The sequence below is a fragment of the Oncorhynchus keta genome, chromosome 14 (genome assembly GCF_023373465.1).
Source record: "Oncorhynchus keta strain PuntledgeMale-10-30-2019 chromosome 14, Oket_V2, whole genome shotgun sequence".
Lineage (NCBI taxonomy): Eukaryota > Metazoa > Chordata > Actinopteri > Salmoniformes > Salmonidae > Oncorhynchus > Oncorhynchus keta.
The window spans coordinates 21,596,593-21,619,539 of record NC_068434.1 but is presented as its reverse complement, the minus strand read 5'-3'; the positions used below and the strand labels follow the sequence as shown (position 1 = coordinate 21,619,539).

At 45.5% G+C, this 22,947-nt stretch overlaps 1 protein-coding gene across 3 annotated transcripts in view; it reads left to right on the top strand.

The window, feature by feature from the left end:
• Window positions 1-6,318: 6,318 nt before the first annotated feature.
• Window positions 6,319-22,947, top strand: part of LOC118392974 (major facilitator superfamily domain-containing protein 3-like) — a 52,406-nt gene continuing 35,777 nt past the window's right edge. For 2 of the 3 annotated variants that reach the window (XR_008063863.1, XM_035785055.2), the window contains exons 1-2: window positions 6,375-8,657; window positions 20,355-20,502. Coding sequence is in view for 2 of the 3 variants with exons in the window: in XM_035785055.2 (XP_035640948.1) it covers window positions 7,967-8,657; window positions 20,355-20,502 (839 nt within the window). In the remaining variant the exon portion in view is untranslated. The other variant, XM_035785054.2, reaches the window with a different exon arrangement.

Here is a 22,947-nt window from a genome sequence, read left to right as displayed (position 1 = left end):
TATGACTAGTGCATAACCCTAGGATGGCAACAGATTCATTCTAATTGGTTTAATGTTCTTTCTCCTTTCGGATTGTTTTATACTCAACCAAACTATGACAAAACCAGTATACCTTGAAATATGATATATCACCCAGTCCTACACCAGTGTATTGACCAAGGATTGATATCTATGCTGTTGACAAAGTAAACAAACACTGACTATGCAATCTAGGGGAGCAGTGTTATGGACAACCAAACAGGGTCACTGGTTGGTTTGGCTCCAGTATTGAAAAAGTCCTGTTATACCGTCCCAATACTGTCCTCTCTCTTTAGGCCTCTTTGCCGTTATCCATCGCTCTCTGTCTCCCTCTGGGCACCATGTGGTGGTTCTTCATTAATTCATCGCCCCTTCAGCCTCCCAGCCGTCCTCCTTTTTCACTCTTAAAAATTACCCCACATCCCTCCCCCCTCTTCCCCTGACCCATGCTTTGCCATCATCTCTCCCGTGTCTCATAGTCTATCCTCCAAGTATGGCTGTGCATGGAAGGGACCATGCATGGGAGGGGACCAGTTTCCCACAACAGGAAAATAATCCTGCAGCAACAGGAAATTGTAATTATTGTGTGGATTATAATTAATAACACAACATTCAAAAACAAGCACATGTATGTACATGTACATAGAACATGTTTTCCCAACACCCAAACACACACACCAGTGTGATGCTGCGTCTTCCATTTCAATTTCCATGAAAAAAACACCAGACATACAGACACACTAATCCTTACATAATCCCCTCCTGCTGCCAAACACCAAACTCTGTTCATATCAACTCTTGCTCACACACACACAATATACACTGCTCCAAAAAATTAAGGGAACACTAAAATAACACATCCTAGATCTGAATGAATGAAATATTCTTATTAAATACTTTTTTCTTTACATAGTTGAATGTGCTGACAACAAAATCACACAAAAAGTATCAATGGAAATCAAATTTATCAACCCATGGAGGTCTGGATTTGGAGTCATACTCAAAATTAAAGTGGAAAACCACACTACAGGCTGATCCAACTTGGATGTAATGTCCTTAAAACAAGTCAAAATGAGGCTCAGTAGTGTGTGTGTGTGGCCTCCACGTGCCTGTATGACCTCCCTACAATGCCTGGGCATGCTCCTGATGAGGTGGCAGATGGTCTGCTGAGGGATCTCCTCCCAGACCTGGACTAAAGCATCTGCCAACTCCTGGACAGTCTGTGGTGCAACGAGGCGTTGGTGGATGGAGCGAGACATGATGTCCCAGATGTGCTCAATTGGATTCAGGTCTGGGGAACGGGCGGGCCAGTCCATAGCATCAATGCCTTCCTCTTGCAGGAACTGCTGACACACTCCAGCCACATAAGGTCTAGCATTGTCTTGCATTAGGAGGAACCCAGGGCCAACCGCACCAGCATATGGTCTCACAAGGGGTCTGAGGATCTCATCTCGGTACCTAATGGCAGTCAGGCTACCTCTAGCGAGCACATGGAGGGCTGTGCGGCCCCCCAAAGAAATGCCACCCCACACCATGACTGACCCACCACCAAACCGGTCATGCTGGAAGATGTTGCGGGCAGCAGAACGTTCTCCACGGCGTCTCCAGACTGTCACGTCTGTCACGTGTGCTCAGTGTGAACCTGCTTTCATCTGTGAAGAGCACAGGGCGCCAGTGGCGAATTTGCCAATCTTGGTGTTCTCTGGCAAATGCCAAACGTCCTGCACGGTGTTGGGCTGTAAGCACAACCCCCACCTGTGGACGTCGGGCCCTCATACCACCCTCATGGAGTCTGTTTCTGACCGTTTGAGCAGACACATGCACATTTGTGGCCTGCTGGAGGTCATTTTGCAGGGCTCTGGCAGTGCTCCTTCTGCTCCTCCTTGCACAAAGGCGGAGGTAGCGGTCCTGCTGCTGGGTTGTTGCCCTCCTACGGCCTCCTCCACGTCTCCTGATGTACTGGCCTGTCTCCTGGTAGTGCCTCCATGCTCTGGACACTACCCTGACAGACACAGCAAACCTTCTTGCCACAGCTCGCATTGATGTACCATCCTGCATGAGCTGCACTACCTGAGCCACTTGTGTGGGTTGTAGACTCCATCTCATGCTACCACTAGAGTGAAAGCACCACCAGCATTCAAACGTGACCAAAACATCAGCCAGGAAGCATAGGAACTGAGAAGTGGTCTGTGGTTATCACCTGCATAACCACTCCTTTATTGGGGGTGTCTTGCTAATTGCCTATAATTTCCACCTGTTGTCTATTCCATTTGCACAACAGCATGTGACATTTATTGTCAATCAGTGTTGCTTCCTAAGTGGACAGTTTGATTTCACAGAAGTGTGATTGACTTGGAGTTACATTGTGTTGTTTAAGTGTTCCCTTTATTTTTTTGAGCAGTGTATAAATGTATGTACCTGTTTCTTTGTACATAAATGCTATTCACACAGCTCAAAATTGCATTTTTTTTCCAAAAACAGGATTTTAAGTAGGCTAGATTCTGGACTCACTATCAAGTCCCTGGTAATAACCCACTCATTCCCTTTATTTATCAACAGATTAGTTGACCAGTATAGATCAGGGTCGTCACTACCACAGCCGCAAATCCATAAACCCTGCTTAACTTCAACAATTTCTCTTCTTAAAATGTGATTTTAACACTAACCTTTACCACACTGCTAACATTATGCCTAACCTTAAATTAAGACCAAAAATCTAAGTTACGTTTTCATACATGTTTATGATATAGCCATTTTTTACTGTAGCTGTCGTAACGAGTGGAAAACCTAGATCTGGGCCCTCTTAGACATGAAAACAGTGACATCACGTGGTAAGAAATTAGTCCACAGCTGAATGGAGAAAAGACTCAGTCTTGCTTACCTCACAAATGAGGTTACAGGTCATCTGAGTTGTGTTCATTTAGGCACTAAACGGAAGAAAACTGACTGAAACAGCAAGGGGATTACTTGGATCGGACCCATATGAAACACTTAATTTTGTTCACCATTGCAAACTCTTTTAATATGTTTTCTTTTGCATGCCCTAGTGAACACGACCCAGAGAAAGAGATGTTTAGAATGGTGTCATCAAGGTTGTATTCATTAATACCAAACGGGAGAAAAAAGACTGAAACAGGGAGGGACTATGAGAGCTTGTCCAATAAGAAACGCTTGTTTTCATTTTCCATTGCAAAATGTTTTGCTACATTATGCACTAATGAATATAACCCCAAAAGGTATTGTGTGCTTTCTCATAGGAGTCAAACAGACACTACCTGTATTGAAAACTCCTCTGTCACTTGAACTCGATGACCTAAACCCCACTTACATAGAGAATGAGTAGAGAACTCGTTAAGGCTATTTTAATGAAAACGGTGGTGTTCAAATGCTGGGAAAGTACTGATACAACACAAGACAACTTCAACCAGTCTCTACAGTAAAGCTTTTCAACGTGGAGATAAATTATGAAGTGATGGTTTTCAACATAGATATAATATATGGATTAATCGCTGTGCTTTTCAACACAGGCACAGAACCAGTGGAGGTTCCAGACCATTTCCAGTGGAGGTTCCAGACCATTTCAACTGGAGGGGCCAAGCTGGGGCCAGTTGTACTGTTAGAGAGGCCAGTTACATTAGATGTTACTGTTGTCATCGTTTTCTTCACTGCATTGCAGACATTAGCAGGCAAAAGACCATGTTCATAATCATCATCGTTGCCACTGTCTAATAGCGGATGTAAAAAAAGAACGATAGCATTTCATACACCACATTTAGGAGGGCCACAAGGGGGTCCAAAATTGTTGTCACTGGGGCACTGGACCCCCCTGCCCCCCAACCTCCCAGAACCGCCACTGCACAGAACATTGATAGAGTAATCGCCTAGACCTGTAGGACTACTATTAGAAGAAAACATGTTTTGGCTAAGTCATTTGTGGAATAGTGGGTTTCTTATGTAGTAGCCTTGTAGTGGATCAGCTTTAGTGTACAGAATATGAGTGTGGAGGTTAGTGTTAAGACTTTTAGCTACTTCTCTAGTTGGTACAGTAGGTGAGTGTGGAGGTTAGTGTTAAGACTTTTAGCTACTTCTCTAGTTGGTACAGTAGGTGAGTGTGGAGGTTAGAGTTAAGACTTTTAGCTACTTCTCTAGTTGGTACAGTAGGTGAGTGTGGAGGTTAGTGTTAAGACTTTTAGCTACTTCTCTAGTTTGTACAGTAGATGAGTGTGGAGGTTAGTGTTAAGACTTTTAGCTACTTCTCTAGTTGGTACAGTAGATGAGTGTGGAGGTTAGTGTTAAGACCATCATTCCATCATCATTCATATATCATTGAGCTTGGCTTCATAATACAGTTTATGTTTATTTTTGTTGAGTTTAGTCACATCATTTCTCAAATTGCAGTAAGTCAGCTAGTCAGATTTGCAGCCAGACTTATTAGCCACTCTTTTTGCTCCTTCTCTTTCAACCATACAGTTTTTCAAGTCCTCCTCAGTCCATGGAGCTTAAACAGTTCTAACAGTGAGTCTCTTAACAGGTGCAGCATCTGGATGCACCTTATTAATCACATCAGACCAACAAATATTTTTAACATCATCCACATAAGTCGAAGCAAATTCTCGGCCCAGCTTTTGGAACTTTGGATTTCCTGGATATTGCCACTATATTGTGAATAGTGAATTCTAAATAAATCACAGACAGTGTCACCAGCAAAGCACCCCCACACCATCACACCTCCTCCTCCATGCTTCATGGTGGTAACCACACACGCAGAGATCATCAGTTCACCTACTCTGCATCTCACAAAGACACGGCGGTTGGAACCAAAAATCTAAAATTTCCACTGGTCATTTCCACTACTGATGTCCATTGTTTGTGTTTCTTGACCCAATCAAGTCTTCTTATTATTACTGGTGTCCTTTGGTTGGTTTCTTTGCAGTAATTCAACCATGAAGGTCTGATTCATACAGTCTCCTCTAAACAGTTGATGTTGAGATGTGTCTGTTACTTGAACTCTGTGAAGCATTTATTTGGGCTACAATTTCTGAGGCTGGTAACTCTAATGAACTTATCCTCTGCAGCAGTGGTAACTCTGGGCCTTCCTTTCCTGTGGAGAGCCAGTTTCATGAGAGCCAGTTTCATCATAGTGCTTGATGGTTTTTGCGACTGCACTTTCAAAGTTCTTGACATTTTCCGGATTGACTAACCTTCATGTCTTAAAGTAATGATGGACTGTCGTTTCTCTTTTACCAAATAGGGCTATCTTCTGTATACCACCCATACCTTGTCACAACACAACTGATAGGCTCAAATGCATTAAGAAGGAAAGAAATTCCACAAATGAACATTTAACAAGGCACACCTGTTAATTGAAATGCATTCCAGGTGACTACCACATGAAGATGGTTGAGAGAATGCCAAGAGTGTGCAATGCTGTAATCATGGCAAAGGGTGGCTACTTTGAAGAATCTCAAATATAAAATATATTTTGATTTGTTTACCACTTTTTTGGTGACTACATGATTCCATATGTGTTATTTCATTGATGTCTTCACTATTATTCTACAACATAGAAAATAGTTTTGAAAAAATAAAGAAAACCCTTGAATGAGTAAGTGTATACAAACTTTTGACTGGTACTGTACATTTGACTTCGACACTTAAACTATATTTCTCTCTATAAGAAAATATGTAATCTATTGGCCTGTAGTGTATTGCATTGGAACCAAGGGAGTGGGTGGTGTAAAAAGTGTCGCTGGGCATATAAAAGTGTCCACCGTGACATAACATCATATATATATTATACAGACCGCACTGATAATTCCTTTCAATACTTTTACTGCGGAAAACAGAATAGTTATTTTTCTCTATAAGACAATATGTATTCCATATACAGTTATTCCCATTGTGGCCAATGGAATGGGTTGAGTAAAAGGCTAGCAACACTCTGTATTATTCAGAGCCCTATGAAATGACACACACATACAGTATATACATTCTACAGACCCTACTGAGTATTTCCTACAATACTTTTACTGCGACACCCAGAATAGTTTTTGCTTTTTTAAACCAATATGTATTCCATATGGTGATTCATATTGTGGCCATTTATTTGACCTTGGAACAAGTTTTAAAACCCAGGTTTAATCTAAATGTAACTTAAATATGAACAAATAGGAATCATTGTTAATGTTAAGACAATAATTGTTCATATATCATGAGTAAATACAGGTTATTGAAACGTTTCTACTATTACTTGGGGGGCTTTTATTTGGAAAAGTTCTGAAATTCCGTGACCCGGATGTACTCTGTTAGTGTTGCTGACGAGACGCTGAAAGCAGGTTCTCCCTTTCCAGTATGTAGCCAGCTAGCTAACGACACAATTATCATAACAGATTGCACTCAGATTAACGTTTTATAACATAATATTTATAAAACTTCACCACGGAATTTGCTAGCTATTGGCACGCGCTGATACTTAACTTACTCTGAATTGGTAGTATGACAGCGTTAGCTTGAATACTAGCTATTTGGCCATGCATGTTTATTGGTTTTTGCTTGTGGTATAACTAGCCAAGTTACCGAAACATCAGTTTAGCTTGTTACTATCGAAAGGTCACGTTTGGGGCGTAAACGGATATCTACATGGTCCCATGTGTTATACGTTTAATTAAAAGGAAGATGAACTAGTTATGAAAGTTCATTATTGCTTGTGAATAAAGCTTGACAGCTGTCTGATGCATCAGTTTGCCAGAATCTATACTGAACAAAAATATAAACGCAACTATTAACGATTTCCCTTAGTTACAGTTCATATAAGGAAATCAAGTCAATTTAAATAAATAAATTTGGCCCTATCTATGGATTTTACATGACGAGGCAGGGGTGCAGCCATGTGTGGGCCTGGGAGGGCATAGGCTACCCACTTGAGATCCAGGACCAGCCAATCAAAATGTGTTTTTCCCCACAAAAGGACTTTATTACAGACAAAAATACTTATGTTTCATCAGTTGTCGGGGTGGCTGGTATCCGACAATCCCACAGGTGAAGAAGCTGGATGTGGAGGTCCTGGGCTGGCATGGTTACACGTGGTCTGTGGTTGTGAGGCCGCTTGGACATACTGCCAAATTCTCTAAAATTACATTGGAGGTGGCTTATGGTAGAGAAATTAACATACAGTTCCCTGGCAATAGCTCTATTGGACATTCCTGCAGTCCATATGCCAATTTCACGCTCCCTCAAAAACTTGCAATATCTGTGGCACTGTATTGTATGACAAAAATGCACATTTTAGAGTGACCTTTTATTTTCCCCAGTACAAGGTGCACCTGTGTAATTATCATGCTGCTTAATCAGCTTCTTGATATTCCACACCTGTCAGGTGGATGGATTATATTGACAAAGGAGAAATGCTCACTAACAGGGAAGTAAACAAATTTGTGCACAAAATTTGAGATAAACATTGTTTTGGTGCATTTAGAACATTTCTGGGATCTTTTATTTCAGCTCATGAAACATGGGACCAGGACTTTACATGTTGCGTTTATATTTTTGTTCAGTGTATAATGAAACCTGAGTTTCCTTCATTTAATACATATACTAAAACCCAAAACTATTTATCATGAGGGAAATTCCATTTGCTCATGATTTTATTTTTATATATTATTTTTTCATGTACCTTGGCAGTCAGAAGGTAGACAAGGTGACAGATACAGAGGGAGAAAGAGTATAGGGAGCAAGGTGGAATTTGGAACCCCGTCACTAGCTTGCATGTGTGGTCTGGAGTCTGCCGGACTAACTAGACCAGACTCCGGCACCCATTTGCTCATGTTTTCTGTCAGTGAAATGATCCCCTCTCTCTCTTCCCCATCTCTCCTAGGCTGATCGACCCATTTGATCAGCTCCTGGTGGAACATCGTCATGACCTGACGAATTGTCCCTTTCCTATTTAATCATGAATGACAAGCTGGTTTTTCTGGGCCTCCTGTACTTTGTGCAGGGGATCCCCTATGGTCTCCAGTCCTTGTTGCTCCCTGTCTACCTCCGTGGGGCGGGCCACTCCCTCACTCACATCGGCTTGACCAAAATCCTCTACTTCCCCTGGGTGCTCAAGGTCCTCTGGGCACCCCTGGTGGACCGTGTGGGCACCAAGCGGCGCTGGCTGGTGGCCACGGTCTCTGGCCTGGCGCTTACTTGTCTCTCCAGTGCCGCTCTGGCCCCGGAGGCCCACATCTGGGGAGTGGTGGGGACTCTGCTGGCCATGAACGCCCTGGCATCGATTCAGGACATCACAGTGGACGGGGCCGCTGTGGGACTGCTGAAGGGCCGTAGCGAGCTGGGCCTGGGCAACATGGCTCAGGTGGTGGGCTACAAGGCCGGCTCGGTGTTCGCCGGGGGCGGGCTCCTGGCTGTGATTGATGTGGCCGGGTGGGGCCCTATGTTTATGCTGTTGGCCTTTGTGTACTTCGGGGTGGCACTGTTTGTGTTGGGGGCCCCCGTGCTGGACAATGAGCTTTTGAGGGGCCAAGCAGAGGGGAGGAAGGGGGTCCAGTCGGACGCTGTGCATCCCTGGAGGGTGTGGCGGAAGCTGATGTCAGTACCTGGGACGCCCTGGACCATGATCTACGTTCTCACATACAAACTGGGTAAATCTGCTAGTCAGTCTGACAACCATGTACACTCACCTTCTGTGCCAACCAGAGAAGTAGCTAAAAGTCTTAACACTAACCTCCACACTCACCTACTGTACCAACTAGAGAAGTAGCTAAAAGTCTTAACACTAACCTCCACACTCATCTACTGTACAAACTAGAGAAGTAGCTAAAAGTCTTAACACTAACCTCCACACTCATCTACTGTACAAACTAGAGAAGTAGCTAAAAGTCTTAACACTAACCTCCACACTCACCTACTGTACAAACTAGAGAAGTAGCTAAAAGTCTTAACACTAACCTCCACACTCATCTACTGTACACTAAAGCTGATCCACTACAAGGCTACTACATAAGAAACCCACTATTCCATAAATGACTTTAGCCAAAGCATGTTTTCTTCCAATAGTAGTCCTACATTATTTAATGCAAAACATAGCAAAACATTTTGCAAAGGAATACAAAAACAAAAAGTTTCTTATTGGACAAGTTCTCATAGTCCCTGTCTGTTTCAGTCTGTTTTATTCCATTTGGTGCCTATTGAATACAAGCCTGATGACCTGTAGCCTCATTTGTGAAGTGGGTGGCAGGTAGCCTAGCGGTTAAGAGCGTTGGGCCAGTAACCGAACGGTCGCTTGTTCAAATATCTGAGCTGACAAGGTGAAAAATAAAATCTGTTTGTGCTCTTGAGCAAGGTACTTAACCCTAATTGCCCCTGTAAGTCGCTCTGGATAATACCGTGTGCAAAATGACTAAAATGTATAAATGAAGTAAGCAAGACAGTAAGCAAGACAGAATCATATTTTCTCCATTCAGCTGTGGTCTCATTTCTTACCACTGTTGCCCTGAACTATTTACTACAGCCACAAAGTTTTTAAAAAGGGCTATATTGTAAAAATGTACTTTTTGGTCTTAATTTAAGGTTAGGCATAAAGTTAGCAGTATGGTTAAGGTTAGGTTTAAAATATCATTTGTGTCTGGGGTAACTAACGATGACCCTGATCTAGACTGATCATCTAGTCTGTTGATGAATAAAGGGAATTAGTGTGTTATTCCCAGGGACTTGGTAATGAGTCCAGAACCTACTTAACGTTCCATTTTTTAGAAAATATGACATTTTGAACTCAGTGAATAGCATTTATGTACAAAGTAACAGGTATATATTAGGGCTAGTGAGATGTTAGGAATGTTGTCCTTTAAAAATGTATTTGTCTCCAAGTTTATATTTGCAAGAGAAAACGTTCTATGATGAACACAGTTTGGTGTTAAAGTGTGTGTGTGTGTGTGTGTGTGTGTGTGTGTGTGTGTGTGTGTGTGTGTGTGTGTGTGTGTGTGTGTGTGTGTGTGTGTGTGTGTGTGGTGGAACACAGTTTGGTGTTAAGCAGCGTGTATGTGTGTGTGTGTGTGTATGGGAATTGGTAGGAACAGAGTTTGGTGTTAAGCAGCGTGTGTATGTATGTGTGTGTGAGTGAGAATTGGTAGGAACAGAGTTTGGTGTTAAGCAGCGTGTGTATGTATGTGTGTGTGTGTGTGTGTCTGAGAATTGGTAGGAACAGAGTTTGGTGTTAAGCAGCGTGTGTATGTATGTGTGTGTGAGCGAGCGAGAATTGGTAGGAACAGAGTTTGGTGTTTGGCAGCAGGAGGGGATTATGTAAAGGATTAGTGTGTCTGTATGTCTGGTGTTTTTTTCATGGAAATTGAAATGGAAGACGCAGCGTCACACTAGTGTGTGTGTTTGTTTGGGTGTTGGGAAAACATGGTCTGTATACATTTGCATACATGTGAATGTGTGTGCCATTGTTTTTCCTGTATGTGTTTGTGTGTGTTTGAGAGAGAGTGTGTTAGGGGGGGCACAGTAATTGGATGATCCCAGGCAGACACTAGACAGGAGCGTAAGACAGTTCGCTTGAGGGGTTCACCAGTATTGTCATCATCACCACTGTCACCCTCTCCATACCAATCATTTTCATCATCGCCATTATCGTTAACATCCTCATCCTGATGATGTTATCAATATTAACATAATAATCACATCTAATATAATCAGTATTTACAAATAACCGGCTTAGTTGTCCGCTCTTTATTTCAGAATAAAAAGGTCAGACTGTTTGTGTGCAACTGTCGGGTGAAACTTAACAATGTGAGACTGTTTGTGTGTGAGATTTTAAAGTGAAAGGTCTGCCTTAAACCCCCCCCCCCTCCCCCAACACACAAACACACTCATCTCAGACCCCTCTCCCACTTACTCTTTATGAACACAGCGAGTTTGCTCTGTGTAGAACCGCACAACCAATGAGAGGGAGCCGTTTGGATGACCCCTGTGTCATTTGAGGTCGCGGACATGGGACTTGCTGTCTGGGCAGAATCCCAGAGAGGGAGAGTCGGGGGCAAAAGGGATAGAAGGAGAATGAACCTGTGTATTGTAGTCCGGGGAACACTGATGGAGGGATGGGCTAGTATTGGTAGATGGGAAAGTGATAGCGCTGCTCTTATTGGGTTTAGTACCCACTGATCTAGGATCAGAATAATCTTCCCTACAATAATAACCTTAACCACTAATCAAACAGAGAAAAGAGAAAAACTGACCCTGTATCAGTCAGTGGTTAACTTGGGGCCAACGTCTACAGATGTAAGATCTTAATTTGATCATCCTGTTGTTGCAGGTAATTTCCACTTTAAAATGTCAGACTTGATTTGCACTAACAACAAAATGTATCAACCCCTACAAAAATGTCCATTAATTATAATCCATGCAATAATTTAAATGTCCTGTTGTTGCAGAATTATTTTCCTGCTATGGGAAACCGCCAACCTCTGCCATGCACAGCCATACTGGATAGACTGTGAGACATGGGAGAGAGGATGGCAGAGCATGGGTGAGAGAGAGGGGGGCCTGGGCAGTGGGGGGAGAGAGAGGGGGGCCTGGGAAGTGGGGTGAGAGAGAGGATGGGAGCATTGGTGAGAGAGAGGGGGCCTGGGAGTGGGGGAGTGGGGTGGGGGAGAGAGGGATGGCAGAGCATTGGTGAGAGAGAGGGGGCCTGGGCAGTGGGGGAGAGAGGGGGCCTGGGCAGTGGGGGAGAGAGGGGTGCCTGGGAAGTGGGGGAGAGAGAGGATGGCAGAACATGGGTGAGAGAGAGGGGGCCTGGGCAGTGGGGGAGAGAGAGGGGGCCTGGGAAGTGGGGGGAGAGAGAGGATGGCAGAGCATTGGTGAGAGAGAGGGGGCCTGGGCAGTGGGGGAGAGAGAGGGGGCCTGGGGTGGGGGGAGAGAGGGGTGCCTGGGAAGTGGGGGAGAGAGAGGATGGCAGAGCATGGGTGAGAGAGAGGGGGCCTGGGCAGTGGGGGGGGAGAGAGAGGGGGCCTGGGCAGTGGGGGGAGAGAGAGGGGGCCTGGGAAGTGGGGGGAGAGAGAGGGGGCCTGGGAAGTGGGGGAGAGAGAGGGGGCCTGGGAAGTGGGGGGAGAGAGAGGGGGCCCTGGGAAGTGGGGGAGAGAGAGGGGGCCTGGGAAGTGGGGGAGAGAGGGGGGCCTGGGCAGTGGGGGAGAGAGAGGGGGCCTGGGCAGTGGGGGAGAGAGGGATGGCAGAGCATGGGTGAGAGAGAGGGGGGCCTGGGAAGTGGGGGGAGAGAGAGGATGGCAGAGCAATGGGTGAGAGAGAGGGGGGCCTGGGAAGTGGGGGAGAGAGAGGGGGCCTGGGAAGTGGGGTGAGAGAGAGGGGGCCTGGGAAGTGGGGGGAGAGAGCGGTGTGGGGGGATGTGGGTTAATTTTCCAGAGGGAGAAAGGAGGACGGCAGGGAGGCTGAAGGGGGGATGAATTAATGAAGAACCACCACATGGTGCCCAGAGGGAGACAGAGAGCGATGGATAACGGCAAAGAGGCCTAAAGAGAGAGGACAGTATTGGGACGATATAACAGGACTTTTTCAATACTGGAGCCAAACCAACCAGTGACCCTGTTTGGTTGTCCATAACACTGCTCCCCTAGATTGCATAGTCAGTGTTTGTTTACTTTGTCAACAGCATAGATATCAATCATTGGTCAATACACTGGTAACGTGTAGTTAGGGCTGGGTGATATATCATATTTCAAGGTATATCGGTATGGATTTTTATAAAATCGTCTATAACGATATGTTGATACAGTGCTAAATAAATGAAAAGTCAGATTTGTCCTAGTTTGGTTGAGTAATAAGCAATCAGGAAGGAGAAAGACCATTAAACCAATTAGAATGAATCTGTTGCCATCCTAGGTTTATACACTACTCATAAAACATATTTATAGCTTGTATTATTCAGAAACATAGAATACCGTCAAACACTGCCATGCAGTCAAAAGAATGAGAAATATATTGTGATATGTTATTTTGGCCATATCGCCCAGTCCTACATGGAATGTTAGGACCCCTGATTGGTGGAATGGTGTAGATCTCCTGGTGCTATGGAGCTCTGTAGTGCAACAGCTTTCTGTATAAAGGTCAGCAAGGACAGTTATAGTTCATGTGGTTATGGGAGTAAAACATAGTTGGTAACGTAAGAGCAATTTTGCAAAGTGACCCATCTGGGTAGGGTGGGTGGGGTTCAAGTTCTTTTCCCATGCTTCAGCCTACTTCCTTAGGGGTTCAACAAACTATGTGACACCCTGCAAAGTGCACACCTGTAGGGATTGCTGTTAGTGTGTGTGTGTGTCAATGGAAGGTGTACGTAGAACTGTAGCTTACTGATTTACTGGGCCTCTCTATCTGTCTTGTTCCCAGGGTGTGTTTTGTGTCTTGTTTTCTCCTAAGTGTCCTAGTGATCCCATCTGATCCTGGCCTCTAGTGTCTGAGCTTCATGTGATCACTCTGTTACCCGACCGACCATTCTGTGTCCTAATTGACTCTCATGCTGATCCCTCATCCTGTTCTCTCTCTCTCTCTCTCTCTCTCACTATTTCTTTCTTTCTTTCTTTCCATCTTACTCGTGCACAAACACCTCTTGTTTCCCATCAGCAACCTGTCAGCCCTACTCTCCCCATCACCCCTCCTGTACCAAATTCCTCAGTCTCATTCTCCTGTCTCATTCTCCTCAGTCTCATTCTCCTCAGTCTCATTCTCCTCAGTCGCATTCTTCCACATTTTGCCCCTTTTTCTGAATCCCTCCTCTATAAACCCAGTTTCTTTCCATAAATCATTCTCACTATCTATCTCCCTTACCCCTCTCTCTCTGTCTGTTCATGTTTCTCCCTTACCCCTCTCTCTCTCTCTCTCTCTGTCTGTTCATGTTTCTCCCTTAACCCTCTCTCTCTGTCTGTTCATGTTTCTCCCTTACCCCTCTATCTCTCTGTCTGTTCATGTTTCTCCCTTACCCCTCTTTCTCTCTCTCTGTCCATGTTTCTCCCTTAACCCTCTCTCTCTCTGTCTGTTCATGTTTCTCCCTTACCCCTCTCTCTCTGTCTGTTCATGTTTCTCCCTTAAACCTCTCTCTCTGTCTGTTCATGTTTCTCCCTTACCCCTCTCTCTCTCTGTCTGTTCATGTTTCTCCCTTACCCCTCTCTCTCTCTGTCTGTTCATGTTTCTCCCTTACCCCTCTCTCTCTGTCTGTTCATGTTTCTCCCTTAAACCTCTCTCTCTGTCTGTTCATGTTTCTCCCTTACCCCTCTCTCTCTCTGTCTGTTCATGTTTCTCCCTTACCCCTCTCTCTCTCTGTCTGTTCATGTTTCTCCCTTAACCCTCTCTCTCTGTCTGTTCATGTTTCTCCCTTACCCCCCTCTCTCTCTGTCTGTTCATGTTTCTCCCTTACCCCTCTCTCTCTCTCTGTCTGTTCATGTTTCTCCCTTAACCCTCTCTCTCTGTCTGTTCATGTTTCTCCCTTACCCCTCTCTCTCTCTGTCTGTTCATGTTTCTCCCTTAACCCTCTCTCTCTGTCTGTTCATGTTTCTCCCTTACCCCTCTCTCTCTGTCTGTTCATGTTTCTCCCTTACCCCTCTCTCTCTCTGTCTGTTCATGTTTCTCCCTTACCCCTCTCTCTCTGTCTGTTCATGTTTCTCCCTTACCCTCTCTCTCTCTCTGTCTGTTCATGTTTCTCCCTTACCCCTCTTTCTCTCTCTCTGTCTGTTCATGTTTCTCCCTTACCTCTATCTCTCTGTCTGTTCATGTTTCTCCCTTACCCCTCTCTCTCTGTCTGTTCATGTTTCTCCCTTACCCCTCTATCTCTGTCTGTTCATGTTTCTCCCTTACCTCTCTCTCTCTGTCTGTTCATGTTTCTCCCTTACCTCTCTCTCTGTCTGTTCATGTTTCTCCCTTACCCCTCTTTCTCTCTCTCTGTCTGTTCATGTTTCTCCCTTACCCCTCTCTCTCTCTGTCTGTTCATGTTTCTCCCTTACCCCTCTCTCTCTGTCTGTTCATGTTTCTCCCTTACCCCTCTCTCTCTCTCTCTGTTCATGTTTCTCCAATACCCCTCTCTCTCTCTCTCTGTTCATGTTTCTCCATTACCCCTCTCTCTCTCTCTCTGTTCATGTTTCTCCATTACCCCTCTCTCTCTGTCTGTTCATGTTTCTCCCTTACCCCTCTCTCTCTCTGTCTGTTCATGTTTCTCCCTTACCCCTCTCTCTCTCTGTCTGTTCATGTTTCTCCCTTACCCCTCTCTCTCTGTCTGTTCATGTTTCTCCCTTACCCTCTCTCTCTGTCTGTTCATGTTTCTCCCTTACCCCTCTCTCTGTCTGTTCATGTTTCTCTCTGTTGTTCATGTTTCTCCCTTACCCCTCTCTCTCCCTTACTCTCTGTTGTTCATGTTTCTCCCTTACCCTCTCTCTCTCTGTCTGTTCATGTTTCTCTCCTGTCTGTTCACCCCTTACCTCTGTCTGTTCATGTTTCTCCATTACCCCTCTCTCTGTCTGTTCATGTTTCTCCCTTACCCCTCTCTCTCTGTCTGTTCATGTTTCTCCCTTACCCCTCTCTCTCTGTCTGTTCATGTTTCTCCCTTACCCCTCTCTCTCTGTCTGTTCATGTTTCTACCTTACCCTCTCTCTGTCTGTTCATTTTTCTCCCTTACCCTCTCTCTGTCTGTTCATGTTTCTCCTTACCCCTCCCTTACCCTCTCTCTCTGTCTTCTCATTTTCTCCCTTACCCCTCTCTCTCTGTCTGTTCATGTTTCTCCCTTACCCCTCTCTCTCTGTCTGTTCATGTTTCTCCCTTACCCCTCTTTCTCTCTCTCTGTCTGTTCATGTTTCTCCCTTACCTCTATCTCTCTGTCTGTTCATGTTTCTCCCTTACCCCTCTCTCTCTGTCTGTTCATGTTTCTCCCTTACCCCTCTCTCTCTGTCTGTTCATGTTTCTCCCTTACCCCTCTCTCTCTCTCTCTCTCTGTTCATGTTTCTCCATTACCCCTCTCTCTCTCTGTCTGTTCATGTTTCTCCCTTACCCCTCTCTCTCTCTCTGTTCATGTTTCTCCCTTACCCTTCTCTCTCTGTCTTTATCCCCCTCTGTCTCTCTGTCATTCTCCCTCTATCTGTCTCTCTGTCATTCCCTCTCTATCTGTCTCTGTCATTCTCTCTCTGTCTCTCTGTCATTCTCTCCCTCTATCTGTCTGTCTGTCATTCTCCCTCTATCTGTCTCTCTGTCATTCTCCCTCTGTCTCTCTGTCATTCTCTCTCTATCTGTCTCTCTGTCATTCTCTCTCTATCTGTCTCTGTCATTCTCTCTCTATCTGTCTCTCTGTCATTCTCCCTCTCTCTGTCTCTATGTCATTCTCCCTCTATCTGTCTCTCTGTCATTCTCCCTCTATCTGTCTCTCTGTCATTCTCCCTCTCTCTGTCTCTGTCATTCTCCCTCTATCTGTCTCTCTGTCATTCTCTCTCAATTCAATTCAATTCAATTCAAGGGCTTTATTGGCATGGGAAACATGTGTTAACATTGCCAAAGCAAGTGAGGTAGACAACATACAAAGTGAATATATAAAGTGAAAAATAGCAAAAATTAACAGTAAACATTACACATACAGAAGTTTCAAAACAGTAAAGACATTACAAATGTCATATTATATATATATATTCAGTGTTTTAACAATGTACAAATGGTTAAAGGACACAAGATAAAATAAATAAGCATAAATATGGGTTGGATTTACAATGGTGTTTGTTCTTCACTGGTTGCCCTTTTCTCGTGGAAACAGGTCACAAATCTTGCTGCTGTGATGGCACACTGTGGTATTTCACCCAGTAGATATGTGAGTTTTTCAAAATTGGATTTGTTTTAGAATTCTTTGTGGATCTGTGTAATCTGAGGGAAATATGTCTCTCTAATATGGTCATACATTGGGCAGGAGGTTAGGAAGTGCAGCTCAGTTTCCACCTCATTTTGTGGGCAGTGAGCACATAGCCTGTCTTCTCTTGAGAGCCATGTCTGCCTACGGCGGCCTTTCTCAATAGCAAGGCTATGCTCACTGAGTCTGTACATAGTCAAAGCTTTCCTTAATTTTGGGTCAGTCACAGTGGTCAGGTATTCTGCCGCTGTGTACTCTCTGTGTAGGGCCAAATAGCATTCTAGTTTGCTCTGTTTTTTTGTTAATTCTTTCCAATGTGTTAAGTAATTATCTTTTTTTTTTTCTCATGATTTGGTTGGGTCTAATTGTGCTGTTGTCCTGGGGCTCTGTAGGGTGTGTTTGTGTTTGTGAACAGAGCCCCAGGACCAGCTTGCTTAGGGGACTCTTCTCCAGGTTCACCTCTCTCTCTCTCTCTCTCTCTCTCTCTCTCTCTCTCTCTCTCTCTCTCTCTCTCTCTCTCTCTCTCTCTCTATCTGTCTCTCTGTCATTCTCCCTCTATCTGTCTCTCTATCATTCTCTCTCTATCTGTCTCTCTGTCATTCTCCCTCTATCTGTCTCTCTATCATTCTCTCTCTATCTGTCTCTCTGTCATTCTCCCTCTATCTGTTTCTCTGTCATTCTCTCTCTCTCTGTGTCTTTATCCCCCTCTGTCTCTCTCCCACTCTCTGTCTCTATCTTTCTCCCATACTCCCCTCTCTACTAGTTTCTTCTTTGTGGATGCCTAATGAAATCCCAAATGAAATGGACAATTGTTGCTTTGCGAATATTTATAGAATTGAATAATCAGCCCTGTTGTGTTTGTCTGCACTCCCCTTTTAAAGAAATAATGAGTTTGAAGCAGTGGGAGCACTGAATGCTGTAGAGACACAGAACCACTGGTAAAGAATCAAGCATAGGAGGTTGGTGGCACCTTAATTGGAGAGGACAGGGCTCGTGGTAATGGCTGGAGTGGAATGAGTGGATTGGTATCAAATACGTCAAACACATGGTTTCCATGTGCAACAGCAGCCTGCGGTTTATTAGACATCATAAAGGCTTTAAAAGAACAATCTGTCGTTCAAACAACCACAAAGGTGTTACCCCATCCAGTGTTTTGGTAAATATCTCAGGGATGGGGTTGGAGGAATGTAACCACTCTCAAATTCATAGACAGAGCTAGGAATGACCATCCCATGAGTGACCAACTGCCCCTCCCTACCTTCAGGCTATGCTCAAACCCTACACCCCAACCCGAGCACCTCTGGTCTCCAGCTCCTGCTCAGCCCAGTCCAAGCTCTTCTCTTTCCTTGCACAACCCGATGGTGGAACTGGCTTCCCCCTAAAGCTAGAACAGCAGAGCACTCCCCCCTGCATAAAAATGCATTTTGCGAAATAACACTTTTCTTTCCTTACTAACTCTGACTTTGCTGATAGCTCCTTTATTGAGGAAAAATGTACATAAATGTACTTACTATAACTGTGATATGTGGTTGTGGTTGTCCCACCTAGCTATCTTAAGGTGAATGCACTAACTGTAAGTCACTCTGGATAAGAGCATTTGCTAAATGACTAAAATGTAAAAATTAAATATGACACCAAAATTATAGTTAGAAGCATATTTTTAGGCTATTTTGATACAGTGTTTGTTTACAATAAGACCTACACTGTTTACAAACAAATGAGTAAAACAAATGTATATTTGGGGTTTTGATGGAGTAAAATAATTGAACTAAGCTCATGAGGCATTTGAACTACACTGAGTGTACAAAACATTGGGAACAACTGCTCTTTCCATGACAGACTGACCAGGTGAATCCACGTGAAAGCTATGATCCCTTATTGATGTCACTTGTTAAATCCACTTCAAATCAGTGTATATGAAGGGAAGGAGACAGGTTAAAAAAAATTGCTTTTTAAGCCTTGAGACATGGATTGTGTATATGTGCCATTCAGAGGTTGAATAGGCAAAAACAAAGATTTAAGTGTCTTTGAACAGGGAATGTAAATAGGTGCCAGGCGCCCCGGTTTGAGGGCTTTTCACGCTCAACAGTTTCCCATGTGTATCAAGAATGGTCAACCACCCAAAGGACATTCAGCCAACTTGACACAATTGCGGGAAGCATTGTAGTCAACATGGGCCAGCATCCCTGTGAAACGCTTTCGACACCTTGTAGAGTCCATTCCCTGATGGACTGAGGCTGTTCTGAGGGCAAAATGGGGTGCAACTCCATATTAGGTTTGTGTTCCTCATGTTTTGTACACTCAGTATATATTCTTCAAGAATCAATGGGTGTATATCAATCATTTCAAAGTCAAAAAAATGAATGTAGCAATGGCAGATTGTCCATTTAAGTAATGTCTTGCCTCAAACTATCTACCCTGTTGGATGATAAAAAGTTCCCCAGGTTTCAACCGGTGATGGTGGGAAGTAGTGAGCAATACAGTAGCTGATAGCTGTTTATGTTCGTGCTGCCTTGGAATATAGAATATAGACGCTGAATGAATATGCCATCACAGCAGCCTCTGTTTATCCCTCTCATTCTCCTGCCATACATTCAGCTTGGCTGTCACATAGCGCTGGCATAACGTGTGCGTTGTCGTGGCGTTCCCGTGTGCGTTGTCGTAGCGTTCCCGTGTGCCAGGAGGTTTTGAGCGTCTTCTCTAAGATCTCCTTTTGATATCCTTCTCCATTTCATGTGAAAGATTCTCTCTCTATTGTTGTTTTTCTTCTGGCCAAGTGTGTGGTGTGTGAGTGTGTCGTCTCTTTGACAGCAGTCTCTGAGCTGTCACTCAGCACTCCGTCTCCCTGTCTTTGTGAAGTCACTCTCCATTAATAATGGCGGCAGCGCTGAATATTTTACAGCGTCGTTCGGGCAGAAAATTGTCCCGCCTTCGAAACCACACAGCGACAGAGGCACTATTGTCTCACTGACAAACTTTTATTTCACCAGAAAGCTCTGTGTCTGAGGCTTGTGTTATCTGACGAAGTTTTACATTAGGCCCTTTTGAAAAATGACGCAGGATATTCATCGTTTTATTATTGATACTATCTAGGAATAGTGTATGTTGTTAGATTAAGAAAGCACCAATATAACATTGTCCAGTCTATGAAAGGTAACTGCTTTGTGCACTGTCACAGTGTTTAAGAAAGTTGGAGTTGTCATACACAGTGAAGACATCCACTATTGTTTTCTTCTTCCTGTTTTCCTTTAACTAGCTCTGTCACAGGAAGGTGGATTGTGGGTGTTTTTTGAGTATGTTTATTTCCAACAATGGCTAATCCATCGTAGTTGACTCTTGGCTATGTTGTAGATAAAATGACTAAAACTACAGATGAACAGATTTGTGTTTAGAGTCTAACTCTCTCTTGTCTAACCTGAACTCCAACTGGTTTGTCCTATCTCTCTGTCTCTATCCACAGGTGAGCAGGGTGCGGTGACCATGTTCCCTCTCTTCCTTTTGGACCATCACATGACAGCCCGGGAGCTGGGGTTCTGGAACGGCATGATCGCCATGTGCTTCTCAATCTGTGGCTCCTCCCTCGGTGGCCTGCTGCTCTCCCAGTTCAGGTAGCGTTCAGAGGCAGCACTCTCCTGTTAGCGTTCAGAGGCAGCACTCTCCTGTTAGCGTTCAGAGGCAGCACTCTCCTGTTAGCGTTCAGAGGCAGCACTCTCCTGTTAGCGTTCAGAGGCAGCACTCTCCTGTTAGCGTTCAGAGGCAGCACTCTCCTGTTAGCGTTCAGAGGCAGCGCTCTCCTGTTAGCGTTCAGAGGCAGCGCTCTCCTGTTAGCGTTCAGAGGCAGCGCTCTCCTGTTAGCGTTCAGAGGCAGCGCTCTCCTGTTAGCGTTCAGAGGCAGCACTCTCCTGTTAGCGTTCAGAGGCAGCGCTCTCCTGTTAGCGTTCAGAGGCAGCGCTCTCCTGTTAGCGTTCAGAGGCAGCGCTCTCCTGTTAGCGTTCAGAGGCAGCGCTCTCCTGTTAGCTCTCCTGTTAGCGTTCAGAGGCAGCACTCTCCTGTTAGCGTTCAGAGGCAGCGCTCTCCTGTTAGCGTTCAGAGGCAGCACTCTCCTGTTAGCGTTCAGAGGCAGCGCTCTCCTGTTAGCGTTCAGAGGCAGCGCTCTCCTGTTAGCGTTCAGAGGCAGCGCTCTCCTGTTAGCGTTCAGAGGCAGCGCTCTCCTGTTAGCGTTCAGAGGCAGCGCTCTCCTGTTAGCGTTCAGAGGCAGCGCTCTCCTGTTAGCGTTCAGAGGCAGCGCTCTCCTGTTAGCGTTCAGAGGCAGCGCTCTCCTGTTAGCGTTCAGAGGCAGCGCCTCCTGTTAGCGTTCAGAGGCAGCGCTCTCCTGTTAGCGTTCAGAGGCAGCGCTCTCCTGTTAGCGTTCAGAGGCAGCGCTCTCCTGTTAGCGTTCAGAGGCAGCACTCTCCTGTTAGCGTTCAGAGGCAGCGCTCTCCTGTTAGCGTTCAGAGGCAGCACTCTCCTGTTAGCGTTCAGAGGCAGCGCTCTCCTGTTAGCGTTCAGAGGCAGCGCTCTCCTGTTAGCGTTCAGAGGCAGCTCTCCTGTTAGCGTTCAGAGGCAGCGCTCTCCTGTTAGCGTTCAGAGGCAGCGCTCTCCTGTTAGCGTTCAGAGGCAGCGCTCTCCTGTTAGCGTTCAGAGGCAGCGCTCTCCTGTTAGCGTTCAGAGGTCAGCAGCTCTCCTGTTAGCGTAGGCAGCACTCTCCTGTTAGCGGTCAGAGGCAGCACTCTCCTGTTAGCGTTCAGAGGCAGGCAGCACTCTCCTGTTAGCGTTGAGTGGCAGCACTCTCCTGTTAGCGTTCAGAGGCAGCACTCTCCTGTTAGCGTTCAGAGGCAGCACTCTCCTGTTAGCGTTCAGAGGCAGCACTCTCCTGTTAGCGTTCAGAGGCAGCACTCTCCTGTTAGCGTTCAGAGGCAGCACTCTCCTGTTAGCGTTCAGAGGCAGCACTCTCCTGTTAGCGTTCAGAGGCAGCACTCTCCTGTTAGCGTTCAGAGGTCAGAGGCAGCACTCTCCTGTTAGCGTTCAGAGGCAGCACTCTCCTGTTAGCGTTCAGACGTAATACTCCTGTTAGCGTTCAGACGTGACACTCCTGTTAGCGTTCAGAGGCAGCACTCTCCTGTTAGCGTTCAGAGGCAGCACTCTCCTGTTAGCGTTCAGAGGCAGCACTCTCCTGTTAGCGTTGAGAGGCAGCACTCTCCTGTTAGCGTTGAGAGGCAGCACTCTCCTGTTAGCGTTGAGAGGCAGCACTCTCCTGTTAGCGTTGAGAGGCAGCACTCTCCTGTTAGCGTTGAGAGGCAGCACTCTCCTGTTAGCGTTGAGAGCAGCACTCTCCTGTTAGCGTTCAGAGGCAGCACTCTCCTGTTAGAGAGGCATCACTCTCCTGTTAGCACTCTCCTGTTAGCGTTCAGACGTGACACTCCTGAGGCAGCACTCTCCTGTTAGCGTTGAGAGGCAGCACTCTCCTGTTAGCGTTGAGAGGCAGCACTCTCCTGTTAGCGTTCCTGTTAGAGAGGCAGCACTCTCCTGTTAGCGTTGAGAGGCAGCACTCTCCTGTTAGCGTTGAGAGGCAGCACTCTCCTGTTAGCGTTGAGAGGCAGCACTCTCCTGTTAGCGTTGAGAGGCAGCACTCTCCTGTTAGCGTTGAGAGGCAGCACTCTCCTGTTAGCGTTGAGAGGCAGCACTCTCCTGTTAGCGTTGAGAGGCAGCACTCTCCTGTTAGCGTTGAGAGGCAGCACTCTCCTGTTAGCGTTGAGAGGCAGCACTCTCCTGTTAGCGTTCAGAGGCAGCACTCTCCTGTTAGCGTTCAGAGGCAGCACTCTCCTGTTAGCGTTCAGAGGCAGCACTCTCCTGTTAGCGTTCAGACGTGACACTCCTGTTAGCGTTCAGAGGCAGCACTCTCCTGTTAGCGTTCAGAGGCAGCACTCTCCTGTTAGCGTTCAGAGGCAGCACTCTCCTGTTAGCGTTGAGAGGCAGCACTCTCCTGTTAGCGTTGAGAGGCAGCACTCTCCTGT